We start from the raw sequence: 15737 nt of genomic DNA on the forward strand, positions 1-15737 counted from the left end.
TTAGGGACATAGGTACAGCATGCATCACCAAACATAGCACAAACGCCTCCTTTCTCAGCCAAGAGCATATCTAAAGCCAATCGATTTTGCCAGGTCATGAGGGATGTTTTATCAAGTTGCTCATGGATACCTTCAACAGCTTCTTAGTAAAATTTAAGAATCTTTGTTGATTGTAATAGAGATAATTAATCCAATCTACATTTTTGTTTATAGTAACCTGAGGAAAAATAGACTCAAATTCGGCAGCAACTTGGTCCCTTGCCTTGAACTTATCAGGGACTCCACGAGGGACTCGAATGGAATCAAAATACACCCCAGGGCCATGTAGGGAAAACTGGGAAGGGTCCACAGAATGGGATTGACGATGTCGGCCAAACATGGTTGACACATGGAAGGCAGTTAAAGGGAAAAGTCGGAAAGTCATAACAAATTGTATTAAAGCAGAAGTGCCAGTCCAGTCAGGTGGAAGGATGGCACATCCACCAAATATCAGTATTCTGAGTAATCAGAAAAATTGATAATTTGGAAGCTAAAGAGGAAGAATTAATCGGAAAAGTTTGGAAACAAAAAGAGGATGGGATATTACCAACATTTGTGCCACGAGAGGAAGTGAGGTTTCTAAAAAACAGGTATAAATACCTTCATCAGGCTGGAATATAGGGGGAGTCATGGGAACAGTAGTGGGAAAAAAAGGGAAAGTAATGTAATTAGAGTCGATTGGAATAGAGGAAGAGATAAAAAGGGCAAGTAGGCAAGGAAGGCCAGTAGGATCAGATATGTTAGAAAGAGGAAAAGGGACAGTGGCCAAATGTGGCCTAGCTATAGCACATGCATAGCAATCAGATTGATTCACTTGTCTAGCCGAATATAATACCCATTGCAGCCAACGGTTCTGATCCCCATACCCAATTTCAATCGAAAAAGTAGAAGAAGAGGTGGAAATATTCATGACCTTGACAGGGGCGGTTTGGACCAGGGGTAGAGAGAGGTGTGTGTGTGTGGGGAAATGGGAGGTGTTAGTAACAGGGTTCTCAACCTTAATTTGAAATCTCCCTAGAGGATCTATTCCAGATACACATGCCCCTAAAATATAGGTTCCTGAATCATGTAAAGAAGGGTTCTTCAGAGTAATGATCAAAGTGTTACAATGGTATTCGGCACATTCATGAGGGGCATGTCCTTTTAATAGAAAACGATATTTCAGACCATACTTCTGGGCCTTATAGGGTTGATAAACCCCAGTCATCAGTTCCAGTATTAGCCAAAACCCAGTCCCACATGTCACAGTTACTTCCGAATCCAGAGTTTGTAACAGTTACACACACATATTTGTCAGACCAGTTCCACTGGATTTGTCGATCAGTCCCACAGTCAATAATAGAACAGAAATCCACCTGAACTGATGTGGTGATTCCGAAAGGAAAAGTCAAGGTGACCAGAGCAGTCGACAAGGGGATGGAAAGACATAGTAGGACCACAATCAAGGGTGCCATCTTTTGCAATGTGAGATGTGAATCCAAGCAGGCAGTCCCTCAACTTTAACAGCGTGTGGTGTACAGCAGAACTTGGAATGGTCCTCTCCACGAGGGTGATGCCAATGTTTCCTTCGAGTATCTCTAGCCAGAATCCAGGTTCCTAATGGAATCGGGAGTCCTTTGATGGAGGACTAGTTCTCCAGGCCTGATTCACCTGCTCGTGGACTTCCTTCAGAGAAGCTCGGAGACCTGTAAGACTGGAAAGAAGATCATTGTCCACAGTATGCAGTGTAACATTACCTATGACCATGCCGACTGGCATGGGCCGTCCGGTCAGAATTTCGAATGGCGACAGCCCTAACTGCCAATGTGTTCTTCCCCTTAATCCCATCAAGGCCAGAGGCAGAGCATCAGGCCAAGTTAAATTTGTTTGCTCACAGATTTTAGCCAATTTAGATTGCAAGGTACCATTGCATCGTTCCACAATACCTCCACTCTGGGGGTGGTATTTGCAATAATGATGCACATTTATCTGGAGCCAGGTGGTTCAAATGTGTGCCATTATCAGTTTGTAATTTCTGCGGTATGCCCCATCTTGGAATGATTTCCTTTATCAAAGCTTTTGCCACAGGTTTGGCATCTGCATGTTTGGAAGGGAAAGCTTCCACCCATCGGAGAACACATCAACAGTTACTAAACAGTATGGTACCCCTTTGATGGTGTTAATTCAATGAAGTCCATTTGAAGGTGTTCAAATGGACCCATTAGGTTAGGTGTAATGGCGGGACTTACCTGGGTGCCCTTTCCTACATTAAACTTTTGACATAATGCACAGCACCTGCAGAACTGCTCTGCATATGTAGAGAAACCTACAGCTTCCCAATGTTTTTCAACATCTTGAACCATGGTGTCTTTTCCAGCATGGTCTAAGCCATGGGCGATTTTTTCCATACCTGGGAAAGAAGCTTTTGGGAGGAAAGGTTTGTTAGTTTGCTTATGGGTCCAGACTCCATCAGAGAGGGACCCTTCTTTGGACCATTTTCTTCTCTGTGCCCGTGGCTGCACTCTGTAAAGAAATAATTTGATTATGAGTGTCCTGGTCATTTCTCTGTTGGAATAAAGAGATTGGTGTGTTATTATACGCAGCCCGTTTAGCAAGATGATCAGCTAATTTGTTTCCTTTGCTGACAGAATCCTGTTTTCCTGTGTGAGCTTGACATTTTAATGATCGCTAGCTTTGATGGTTTCATTATGGCCTCTAAGAGGGATTCTTTTAGTTTTTGATGCTGAATGGGCTTGCCAGTACTGGTCTTGAATCCCCTGAGTTTCCATAATGCCCCATGATCATGGCAGACTCCAAAAGCATATCTAGAATCAGTATAGATAGTTACAATTTTTCTCTCTGACAACTGACAAGCTCGGGTGAGAGCTATAAACTCAGCTGCCTGCGCTTAAACTTGAAGAAATTCGGTTGTTTCCTGTAGGTCTGGTCTAGGTTTTATAACCTTAGTTATTTCATCATGACAGTTGGTAGAAAAGTAGCTGGATTTAAGATTGAGCACCTTTCTATGGTAACATTTGACAACCTACAGAGTAGATTTTGATAGTGTATTACCCTAGCAGTAGTGAGATGTGAGGTTTTCGCCTGTACTAAAATGGAGTGTACAGCGTGAGGCACTTTTACCACTAGGGGGCTCATGAGCACTATATCTGTACTGGCTAGCACAGCCTCTGTTGTGGCTGCTACAGCTCTGAGACAGGTTGGATGTCCCACAGCCACTGGATCCAATTTTTTCGAAAAATAGGGATTCTATTAGTTTTTTCTCCATGGAATTGTGTAAGAACTGCATTCATATATCCCCCCTTTTCGTCCACGAGCAGAGTGAATGGACGAGATAGTCAACAGTCCCAACGCATGCGCAAACAGTAGGGCACTTTTTTTTTTTGTTTTTTTTTGTTAAGTCACATAGAGCTCTCTCTCTAGCGATCGTATAAACACCATTCAAAATCTTCCTAGACCTGTAACAAAGCAACAGGTTGTGTCTGTATTAGGCATTCTAGGATACTGCCGGCAATGGATTTTAAGATTCACTTCCAGAGCACAGCTTTTGCAAACTTTAGCGATCACCCCTGCTCTCCCCCTTTCTGGTCAGGTGGCATGCAATGATCAAGCTGAGAAGGCCCTATGTGACTTAACAACAGGGATAACGGTCCATGTCCAACGGCGGTTTTGGAAAGTAAAGGCAAACCAGAATTAAGAGTCGGGGTGCAAAGGAATACAACAATAAGCGTTAGCAAGGTCAATAACAGAGAAATAACAGGCGGACGAGGGTATCGTAGAAAGAATAGTGGAAGGATTAGTAACAATAGGTGCTCTAGGAAAAACTGCAGATGCCAGCCTCTGCTGCTGGAGATAGAGGATACTGGGCGCGATGCGGGCGGAAGGATGATTTTTGGGTAAATCACCAGTGGCTCACAGTGTGCTATCCTTCCATAATCATTTTTCCCCTGGGACCACAGTGCATCGGGAAGTGAGGAAAGCCAAGAGGGAGAGTGGTTTGCAATGAAAAAGCAGAAAGGGAAGGACGGCACAATGCACGATATACTAAAAATCATTTTAAGCACAACTTTAGTTATCAAATGATCTGAGGTATCAAAAATACCCGGAACAACGTGCAGCCAGTCCGTCCTATCGAAACATTGTTCCACCCAGTCCCCAATTTCAACTCAGTGAACGGTGCTAGAATTGGCTAAAGAAAAACATGGGGAACCGAACCTCCGAAATAGAAAACGCTTTGGGAATATGTGAAGTGCACTGACAGCAGCAGCTGTGTTTGCATTAGAAAAAAATGCAAGGGATATGAAGGGTCTCTGGGCTATTACCTGAAGAGAGAAAAGATTCTAACCAAGGTGTGTCCACTTCAGCAGGGAAGTACTGGGCAGTGCAGTGGAGGGTGTTGGAGACTTGCAAGTGGGGAAAAAGACATGAAGGAAAAGAGTGTAGGGCTTTAAGGAGAATGGTGTGTGAGGAGATGTTCAGGGTCCAGGCTGCAAAAGAGGGCTTAGTGTGGGGTGCGGTTTGGCACAGGAGTTTAGGAATAGAACAGTAAAACCCTCGTTTTGGTTAGAGAAATAGAGAGGGAGAGCTTAGTCATCAGATCCCTTCCTAACAGATTAACAGGGCAGAGCTGATTTAATAAAAAACGGTGCATCAAAGTGGAACCACTGAAATGAAGCTGAACCCGAAGAGGTTTAGACAACAGCAAAACATGTGGTTGTCCAGAAGCAGTAAGTACAGTCAGTGTATCGAGGCAGACCAGAAAAGCAGTTTCAGTGCCATTCACCAGCAAAGTCAATAAAGGATCTGTGTCCGCATGGCAAGTGAGCAAAGGCAACTGAAGAGAGTGGCTGGGGGTCCCTGTTAAAGGAATATCCTCAGGTTCAGGTAAGGAAGGTGGGGGAGGAAGCTGATGTGGGCAATTGCGACAGAAGTGTCTCATCGTAACAGGCAAGATGTAAGTGCTTAATCTGAGGGGAGAGGCGGCTGAGCAGATGAAGAATTCAGATTAGGAAGTAAAAATCCACGACCTCTCCCCAGCTTCGCCCCTGTTCTCGGAAAATCCACGTCTTTCACGTCCTCGCCCCCTGCCTGAGGCAGCTCCACCTGCATAATAATTCATTTGTGCGCGATTAACTTGGTCTGAGTGTCTGACTCTTTTGTTTAGTCTGTCGTTCAGCATGCTCCGCGTGCCTTTTTTTTTTTTTCTTCATCAAAAGTGGCACTTTCCCATCCAAATACAGGACGTGCGTACTTTATTTTGGATATCACTTCTGAGTCCTGACAGAAAAGGAGGAACTCCTGCCTTGGCACGGTTGTCTGGGCTGTCTAAGCCAGAATGGTTTGTCAACAAGTCCTGAATGCGGTGTGCCCATTCATCTACCGTCTCACCTTATTTTTTTGCAGCTGAAAAAGGTATCAGTCAGTGCCCTTTTTATATTTTGCAGCTATTGCAGTTTTCACGGGTTCCCATTGGGCAAGGTAAGGACCCTCATTATTTTGTCCACGAGGCAATGCCTCATTCCACTACCACTGTTCTCCATTATGCTGCCCATGATTGACAGTAGCCCAAGTAGTGCCCATCTTTCTGCGTAGCACCTGGGTCCACTCGGCCGCACTGGGTTATATATGTTGTCTAGTTGCTGCACCTGTTCCACAAACTTCAACCCACCGATTACCTTAAGATCAGGCACTTCGGACACCACGTCTTTCAGCTCTTGAATATTTCAGTTACGATGTATCATTCCAGTAGTGGGGTTAGCATTTCCTGGGGGTTGTGTGGGATCATGTTGGGGGTTAGGAACCTCAATTAAAGGGCATGAAGATGTGGGTGCTAAAGGTTTAGGGGACTTAAACGGGTAAGGTTTTCAGGGGACTTATCTCTGAGGGTTTTGCTTCTAGTACATTGTGAAATGGAGGGCTTTTTGTGTGAGTTAGAAGAGCCTCCCATAGCCCCTAACAAGTGGCCGTCAGTCTCACTATCTGGATGTGTAAGTGAGGAGGGGTCGCACTGATATTGTTCATCAAAGAAATCATCAGTAACTTGGGCATCGGTAACCACAGGAGCCGTTGGGGCACTGATTGAATGTGGCGTGGAAGGGGTTGTGGGTAAAGTGTTGTGGAAGAGAGCGCTGGATATAAAAGGTTTTTTTTTTTTTTTTTTTTCACTCCTCCTCCTTCCTTCAGACTGGGGTCCCGTATCAGCCTACACTTTCTGTAAAGCTATAAGCAGCTCTTCTTTTTCCTTTCTATTCTTAAGTTCAGCAACTTAAAGCTCATTCCGTTTCTGTGCCGCTTCCAACGTACGGTCTTTAATAACCAATTCCCATCTGTCATAAATATCCATCCGATAAGGACCTCCATTACAACAACCCTGTGTATTTCTGCACAGTGTTTTTCTAATGTCCTGTATCTTATTCATATCTCCGGATCCTTCCACTACACCATCTACCTGCACTGTCCTTATTCTACTTTCTACATGCCTTTTTTTTAATCTAATCCTGTCTTCTTTTCAATGAGCTTTCTAGGGACCCGCCTTTCGATCCCGACAGCGCACTAAGAGCCTGGCGATCCCCTGAAAACAATCCTTCTAGCGTTAGGTTTTAAGGACTCTTGGGGGACTGTTTGACTGGCTTGCTAATTGTTTTTGCCCATAGTAAGCGGCAGGATCTCAGCAGAAAATGACTCAGCCCTCGATAAACCCTGTTCCACCCGCCGTCCACTCCTATCCCTGGATTACAGCTTCAGGTGACTTCGTGTCCGTTTATTCGCATCAGCAGAATCCTACATCAATACGCCCCGTGGAGTCCGGGATATGGAGGTTTTTACCCCGATCCCTTCATCAGACGGTTTGTATGTGTCAATCTGCCAGGGTATTGTCTCCGTCACCTTAGCAACCCGTTGAAACAAGAGTATGACCAGACAGCAGATGAAAAACTCGACCTCCCGTTTATTTAGACACACATTCTCTAAATACGCCCTTTCACCCCACTCTTCAAATTATAGAAGCGTGCCACGAGCCTCTTTCTAATCCACTTCACAGGGATGACTAGCTAACATTCACACTGTGCCGTTTTTCCGTAGGGTCTTAAGTCACCTTCCGTGAGTCCTTAGAACCCTCCTATGGGTCTGATACAGCTCTTTATTCTTTATTTTGCATATGCTTTTATTCTTTTTCTTTCTATATTCGTATTACTTCTAGCACACCAGTCAAACTCAAATAACAAGAATCCCCCAATCTACTCACCGTGACTCCATCCACCTGCATCGAAATGCCCGTTAAATCGTGCCTCGTATCGGCTAGGAGGAGGTCAGGGACTCCCCACGTAGGAAACTCCCAAGGCAGGCCAATCCTACATTTACCGAAGCTGGACCCGATCCGGCCGGAATCAGCTCCACCATGGTCCTCTGGATGATCCTGCACGAGGAGCCGTCTGCCGTCTCCTGCCCCACGTTGGGTGCCAAAACTGTGGACGAAAACTCAGACCTGACAGCAGGTGCGGTTATAAAGCAGCTTTATTTTCAGAGTCACGGTGAGAAGAGTTTCAGAAAAGCAGACAATCAAATATATATGACAGCGTCAGGGCTCTTCTGAACCCCGTCTGTTCGGTGGGGTCCAGTTTTATACCCCTAGAATGTGTGATTTAATAACATTATAAAATGCAACAGTCAACACATTTATTATACACAAACCTTGAGCCCCTTTAATGTCCCTTGTAAAACTTAATTTCTTGGCTCCTTTTGTTATGGCGTTCAGATGTAAGCTAAGGGAAAACGTGATAAGGCAGACTCATGTGTGGAATGCTCAGACCTTGAGTCCTTTGCACAAACATTTTTCTGTTTGCTAAAACAAAGCATGCTGTTACTTGGTTTCGTAAAGCATACTTCTCAGACATGAATTAGTACAAGGGAACGAAGAGAACATTCGTCTTCCACATTCCCCCCTTTTTTAGCAAATAAAAAATATTTGATCAGGGAGAGTTAAGTAGGAAAGGGTAGGAGAGGGGGATGGAGTGGAGTGGGCGGAGAAGTGTGGGGTGGCTGTGCTGATCTGAAGCATTTTTTCTTTGTGTAAAAAGTAAGCTTTTGCCATAGAGGCAGTAAAATACTTGGATACAATGTATCTTATCAAAGGAACAATACAGCAAGCTACAAGCAGGAGAACAAATAAAGCAACCGTAAGAGAGATGAAAACTGATTTAAGCCATTGGCCCCAGGACCCAAAAGTGGACATAAACCATTTGTCCCAAGGATTAGAAATGCCAGAATTAGTAGCTAGTTCATGTCAAATCAGCTAAGGCACGGGTGATTGATCCATCAGGAGCTGTATTATTAGGGACATAGGTACAGCATGCATCACCAAACATAGCACAAATGCCTCCTTTCTCAGCCAAGAGCATATCTAAAGCCAATCGATTTTGCCAGGTCATGAGGGATGTTTTATCAAGTTGCTCATGGATACCTTCAACAGCTTCTTAGTAAAATTTAAGAATCTTTGTTGATCTTTGTTTGACTCATGTGTGGAATGCTCAGACCTTGAGTCCTTTGCACAAACATTTTTCTGTTTGCTAAAACAAAGCATGCTGTTACTTGGTTTCGTAAAGCTTACTTCTCAGACATGAATTAGTACAAGGGAACAAAGAGAACATTCGTCTTCCACAAGAGTCAAGAGGCATGACTGTCATGATTTAATCTTAATATTTTGATCTTCTTAAGTATCATAATTCAGTCTAAAATCTTTATTTTCTGTTGGTTATTTCTCCAGTTATCAATTACATTATCACTCCATGCGCTCCATGTGGCTAAATGTACAAGTGTGTGCATGCATGCATGGTGGCCATTTTATTTATAGTTGAGCCATATGCTTTGTTATTGTCTGAACTTTGTTTCAGATGGTTGACTTTTTGTTTAATTTGAGATAACTAGTTTCTCTGGCAATTTCTTTTCAAGGCTGCTTTTGACATTTGGGTTTACAGTAACTTCATTTTGTTTACTACTTTTAGCTCATCTAGTCATTTTGTTTTGGTTGCTGATTTCTACTTTATTCTGGACTGTTCATGCTTTGCCTACAAAATATCCCTGCCATACTCTAGTAACAATATTGACCTTTTTAATCCACTTTTAAGGAAAAATTGAATTTAAAAAAGGTATTTCTAAAGACTCTAGGGAAAAGTTGCTGATATGCAGCAGTCTTTAAATGTTTTGAAAAAATGCATTTTTCTCATTGATTTGTGTATCCTAATTTTTATTGTACAGCAACCAGTGGTGCTTACAATAGAATTTTGGTGTACAGATGTGAACTGTGTTATTATGTCTTTCAATTAATAAAAATGTCTCGTTTCTATTCCAAACATCTTTCTTTATGGAGCTAGGCAGAGCAGCCAGTGATAGACCTGTGTGATGTGCTCGTTGGTGACTGTCAGTCTTGTGATCTTGTGCTTCTGAACAAAGACTCCTGTTCTTTGGATTTTGTCCTTGAAGTCGATCAGGAAATTTCTGGTCCATGTGACCCAGAAGACGTCAATAATGATCCTACAGGTATTTTATGTACTTCAAAATGCACTGTAAATAAAGCAACACTTAATGTATAATTAATTTAGAATGATAAGAAAACCAAGCTGATCAGTCCATTCCAAGTATTTCCACTATTTTCCTGCTTTTGATAGAACTAATTCTTATGTATAACATAAAGCAAGGAGAAAACAGGAGCCAAATATTCCAAAGGTTCTGAAGCCTACAAAATTTATAGTGATCTTTCATGTAGTTTTTGGGCTCCTACTCTCTGAAATTATACCTCCGGGTGTATTCTCAAAATCTTAATTCACTCATTAATTCTACAAACTCATGTTGTCCATGACAAGGCTGCAAAAACCTAATGCTTTGGGAGTAAGGATAAGAGCAGCATGCCACATTCACACCCAAATACACTCCTATGGCCAATTTTGTTGACAATCAACCACATTTTCATGTAATTTTGGACATGTTAAGAAACTGGAACACCCAAAGATACCCACACAAGCAGATAATTTGAACATTTGACTCTGGAGCTGCAAACCAAGTTCTACTCTATGCTACTGGGCCACGGCTTTTCTTATTCCAGTTGATCTCTCCATCTACACAGTGCATTGTTCCCATTCTTGATGTCTGGCCTTTTCAAAGTCTATCTTTCTAGTGCTCAAATATACTTCAGTTTTAATTGTGTTCTATGCATGAATTTACTAATTTGAGATTTGAGATGGTGCGGGCTGTCAGGCAATGATCTGTTTTCAGATCTACTTATACTGTTCAGTGTTGCAGGGGACTGGTGCCTGTCCTGATGTAAAATAATGCTTAATTGATTCAGCAGCTTTATTGCACTACTCTTTGAACAACTTTCTTTAAAGAAAAGCAGTGAATAGTCAATCTCAGATAACATTAAGGATATTTATAGCTGTAATCTAATATAGCTAGGATTCTTCAATATAAAAGCCTTATTAATGGACCTATCACTATTTTATCATTTAATTTACATTGATTTATTTTTTATTTTAAGTACTGTAACATATATTGTATGTAAAGAAAAATATGCATCAAGAGCGTTTTAAAGCTTATAAAGGTTGGATATCTTTAGATCTGCTGTGGAGATCTATATGAAATGTTATGTTTTATGCAGATTTAATAAAAGTAGATGATCATTTTTGTATGAAACAATATCTTCCAAAATGATTTTTGAGCAAAAAGAAACATCTACTCCAGATTGTAACGTTTAATTGTTTTTTATTTGGTGAAGTCCTTGACCTAGAAGTTTCAAAGGGAACAATTCCTGCAAGGTCAAAAATTATTATTAGAGCAACTGGCAGGCCATCCAGAAGACTGAACTACTCCTGGTCCATCCGCTATCACATACTGGCCCCTAGAGGTAAGACTTGGAATTTTGAATTACTTGATATCTCATGTTTTTTCTGTAACCCCCATCTTCATAGCAGTGCTAAGTAAATTTTCTCTTTTACAATTCTAGAATGAAAATTAATTATATAACAGAGTTCTTGGCTGAGGTCTAAATTCTTTGTAAACACCTCTTCTGTTGCCTTTATTCCTGCCTTGGCCTTATTTTATACACTGTTCTGTACTTTTATTCTGTAGCTCATTGTGTTACTTTGTCTATAAGTATTGTACTGTATCCAGTTTTCTATTTTACTCCATTTTACTATTCTCAGTATGTATAGCTTAACTTTGTGTGAAATCTGTCAGGTATATTTTCAAGTATTTGAGCTGCACTGAGGTATTTCATGTACAGTACTGTACAACAGAGAAATATTAACCTCTTCCAAGAAAAAGCCACTTTTCCCATACCTTATACAGGTTCTGAGAAAGGAATCTTTAAAGAGAGGCTAATTTCTTGTTCTTGCCATTACAAAAATGGGTAGAACATCGAGGCAGTGTTTGTGCATTGTGTTCTTCATGACAAATGGTATAAAGTGGAATCAAAGTCCTCCAGACTTTAAAATTTAGTGGTGCTTGAGTATGGCTGTATTTTTATTAGTGGATAAAATGTTTCCAAGATGGGCAAGAGTCAATCAAAAATTATATACATTCAGGTTTACCATCAAAATCATGCAATGATGAAAGAAAAAAAAATATTTTAAATGATTTGATAATTTACCAACTGCTGATGATGTAGTAATCTCCTTTGGATCTGGTCAGGTAATTTTGATCAAGGACTGTTGCACATATCAAGCATCTGCAAAACGTGTTCACACTGATAAACAAAGGTTTCATCATCAAGAAATGTGTTTAAGGATCTGCAAAGACTGGGCATCAACCCTAATTTCATCATCTGCTCCAAACAAATCAAAATGAAGATGAAAGTAAGGACATTTGGTAAGACATCAGGAATAACATGAAGACAGAACTGTATGAGTACTCTTATCACAGCTGAAGAATGTCAACATTGCTTCCAAAGATGTCACCAAAGTGGTGACAAATGAATATCATCTGGGGGAGTTCACTTTTAAAACAACAGTATTTATGATGTCTGTACATTGTAATGTCAATGCTATGTCTTAAGACTTTCTGATCACTCCTCACATTATTTAACTAAAATGTTCTGTCTGTCCATACATATACTGTATATTTCCTGCCTCTCCTTTAGCTTATTTGCAGACATAGCCTACTTTCTGTAATTGCTCTGTCTCAGTGTACCTAAAGACTATTTTCAGATTTGTCAGTCAGCATTATGTATGTATTTTTAGAATTTGTGTATTTCCAGCCAAGTGGATCAGTGATATTGCACAACAATAGTCCCCAGATAAAGACCCTGTCACACGATTTTTCCATTGATTTTCAATCACAGACTTCATTTACATAATCTTAGCAAGTTGGAGGTGGCTCCTGTGAAACCTGATTGTGTAGTGTGACATACCCAGTATCTCAGTCTGACCAGTCAGCAACTTGCCCCCAAAAAATTAGACTACAGGTGAGCTCTGTGTGTGCGAGAGTTGAGTGCTCAGCTGGAGTAAAATGAATATAATATAGCTATATGGAATACTGCAGAACTTATGGACTTCACAAACAGAAGAGAGGCTTATTTGACTGGTATCTGAAATTTTACCTACCATGGAAAAAGAGAGAAATTGGGCCTGCTGAACTTTCCATATCTGGAGAGTGTTCATACTGTGGCAGGCAGACACTCGCATTACTTTGGAAATGTGAAACTATGCTGGAAAGTCAACACAGAATTTGCCATACCCAGGAAGCATGGTAGCATTTAAATGGGACAAGCAACCATTGAGTTTGTGAGTACAATGTGTGTAGAGGTCTGTCTGTCTATTCTTGAACCCACTTAATTTAGTTCAAGGCTATGGTGGCACCTGGGAAAGACAGGAGGAATCTGAAGAGAGTGTCAGTCAAAGTGTGGAAAGGTTTGTGATTTAATAAGCCAGGTTAATTTACAGACTGTAAAAGTAGCTAAAATGATGAGCGGAAAAAGTAAAATCCTGCTGCATAATTTTAAAAAATGAATCCTTTATGGTTATCATCTCAAAACCTTTTTTGAGGTAAACATTTGATTTTTTTTTCTATTTTCAGCCCCAGCACATGTACTGGAAAAGAGTATGCCACTGTGCCAGATTAAAGCCAGGGGAGTGTACCCAATGATAACTGTCACTGATGCACGCAGTTCTGGTAGTAGCAAGGGAATTAGCAAGCGGCATCTGTGGAAGCTCTTTTCATTGGATACACTCAACTCCTATCTGCAGCGAGATCCAACACCTTCAGAGCTTATATACAGAGTACCCACCAGACACAGGTATGGCTTTGGCTTTTTATATTTACATGTTTTTATGAAAGATAATGTCAAAATAACATCCTGATTGTTGGTAGTCTGATCATACAGTAAACACTGGTAAAGGTTATACAAGCTAAGCACAAATAATTTGTCTGCATTAGTTACTGCCAAAGGGAGCATTTAACACAGACGTGCTATTGTAAATATACAGTATATATATTTTACATTTTTTCTCTTTGATTGTCAGATGTATGCTTCATAATGTGCTATGCCCAAGTGTAGCCATGACAGAGAATGAGTAAATGGGGCATCTGTGCTATAGTTTAGAATTATTTTTAACTAATTTTTCCAAATTGTTCATTCATAGCTAAGGTTTTTCACTTTTCTTTGCAGTATCCGACGCTGTCCTTCTGTGTTCACTCCAACTGTACTGAACTTTAACTTTGGTGCTGCACCCCTTGGTGCAGAGCCTTCCTCTGTACTGCTAATGTTTGAAAACAAGGAAACAATTCCAGTTAAATGGTATGTGCCAAACTCTTCCCATTTTATTGATTAGGTGATCAACTCTGTGATGACACTTAAAGAGCCCTGACACTGAAAAAGCTATTCTAAAGAGTTGAGATTGATGCTGTGTAAGTCTTATTAAGACCCAGCAAAATGTCTGTTAAGGGCTTGTAATATAGAAATAACTGATTAATAGATCTGTTTTGGTAGCCCTTCAAAAATGTAACACCAGTGATAATGTTGGTTCTTTCGATTTAGTACATTTTTACACATTTTCATACAAAGGGGGCTTGGGAGGGTTAAGAAGGCAAGGGTCCAAAAACTTCACAAAACAAGTTGTTAAAAAATCAGAAACAATGGTTTGCATGTAATTTGCTTAATTGAATGTGAACCATAGAGGAAGGAAAGGCATCTGTACACTGCAATAGAGAAAAAAGGGTCTTCACACCTATATAGTGAGTGGAAAATGGATGGATGGATGGAACATTGCTTTATTATAATACTCTGCCTTCTTTGACAGAGTAGGATTCTGCACAGAAATTAAATAATGAGAATAATTATGGAAGCTGACCCAGTCCATATGCAGGAGTTATGTACCACATCACAGAATAAAAACAACTTATTTCAATCGTGCACACAGACATACATGGTGTTGATGCTAAGAACAGTACAGAGAGGTTACTATGTGCAGATTCACATAAGTTCACCACTTAACCAATCACTAAATGAAAAATAGATGTGATCTCACCTGTTTAGCTGACTTAGTGTGCTAACTTGTACTTCATCCACAGAAATATTTACTGTGACATGCATGAACAAAATGAGTTGTCAATAATTGTTTGTGTGCTTCCGTTTTGGATTCTGCGTAACATAAAAAAATATTCTAAGCCATCTTAGTCTAGTTCTTGCTTAAAGAGAGCCAGATCCTAAATCAGCACACACAAGTGCAAGGGAAGAACTAACCCTGGATGGAGAACCTGTCCATCACCGGGTGAATTATGTGCACCAAATTGAAACAGGTAGCACACAGTGTCTTCAGCAAGGCATGACTTTTGAAAAGTGTTTGCTATTCTCTCACTATCTGTCACACTATGTTTTGGTGCAAAATACTGATGGAGAATCCTTCCCCCATATTGATTCCTTTAATTAAATAACAGCCTGCACTTTGTTATTCTCAAAATGCATTGCCTCTTCACCCTCATCTAGGAAATTAATGTACTGAAAAGTTCTGCCTTGCGCCCTGTGGTGGCCGTGATTGGCTCCAACAGACCCCTGTGACCCTGTGTTAGGATATAGCGGGTTGGATAATGATTGACTGACTGAAAAGATATTGGTTGTCTTCTCTCAGTTCACCAAGTAAACCTCCCAAACTACATGCACAAATTTCAATGTATATACAGTACTATATATATATATATATATATATATATATATATATATATATACCACCTGTGGATAGTTCCAACAATGATTTAGCAAAGGATAAAAAGGCAGAAAGCACCTGAGAATTTTGTTGGATGATGTGGTGGGGGTCAGTCAGGGCTGTAGAAGAAACAGTATTGTCCTGAAAGTGAACACCATAAGTATGTAATGACACTTATTGTACTCTTTCCACCTATCATCTGGAAAATCATAAAAAAGAAGTGTGACCTATTGTTATTTAGATTTCTTTTAATTTTTTTGTTTTGATTTTAATTAAAGTCTGATCACATCCCTGACCTGAAGTGATTCTGAAATGAGAATGCCAGAATGCCTTACCACCTCTAACATTATACAAATATTGTAACTTTAAATAGTACTACAGGCTTTCATTTTTCACATAAACAGGAAATCTGTGTTTTTCACATGGGAAATTGAAAATGAAATATTCCTCGTAAATGTCAAGTTCTACAATTTCAGCAAGAAAAATGTTACACATAATGAAGCCATGAATGGT

At 40.5% G+C, this 15737-nt stretch overlaps 1 protein-coding gene across 3 annotated transcripts in view; it reads left to right on the top strand.

Moving 5' to 3' along the window:
• cfap65 (cilia and flagella associated protein 65) overlaps window positions 1-15737 on the top strand; it is a 108421-nt gene that overhangs the window by 60033 nt on the left and 32651 nt on the right. For all 3 annotated transcript variants that reach the window (XM_039756507.1, XM_039756508.1, XM_039756509.1), the window contains 4 exons: window positions 9405-9570; window positions 10802-10930; window positions 13099-13318; window positions 13691-13819. In XM_039756507.1, coding sequence (XP_039612441.1) covers window positions 9405-9570; window positions 10802-10930; window positions 13099-13318; window positions 13691-13819 — 644 coding nt within the window. The remainder of the gene's footprint in view (window positions 1-9404; window positions 9571-10801; window positions 10931-13098; window positions 13319-13690; window positions 13820-15737) is intronic.

This window comes from Polypterus senegalus, chromosome 6 (assembly GCF_016835505.1).
Source record: "Polypterus senegalus isolate Bchr_013 chromosome 6, ASM1683550v1, whole genome shotgun sequence".
Classification (NCBI taxonomy): Eukaryota; Metazoa; Chordata; class Cladistia; order Polypteriformes; family Polypteridae; genus Polypterus; species Polypterus senegalus.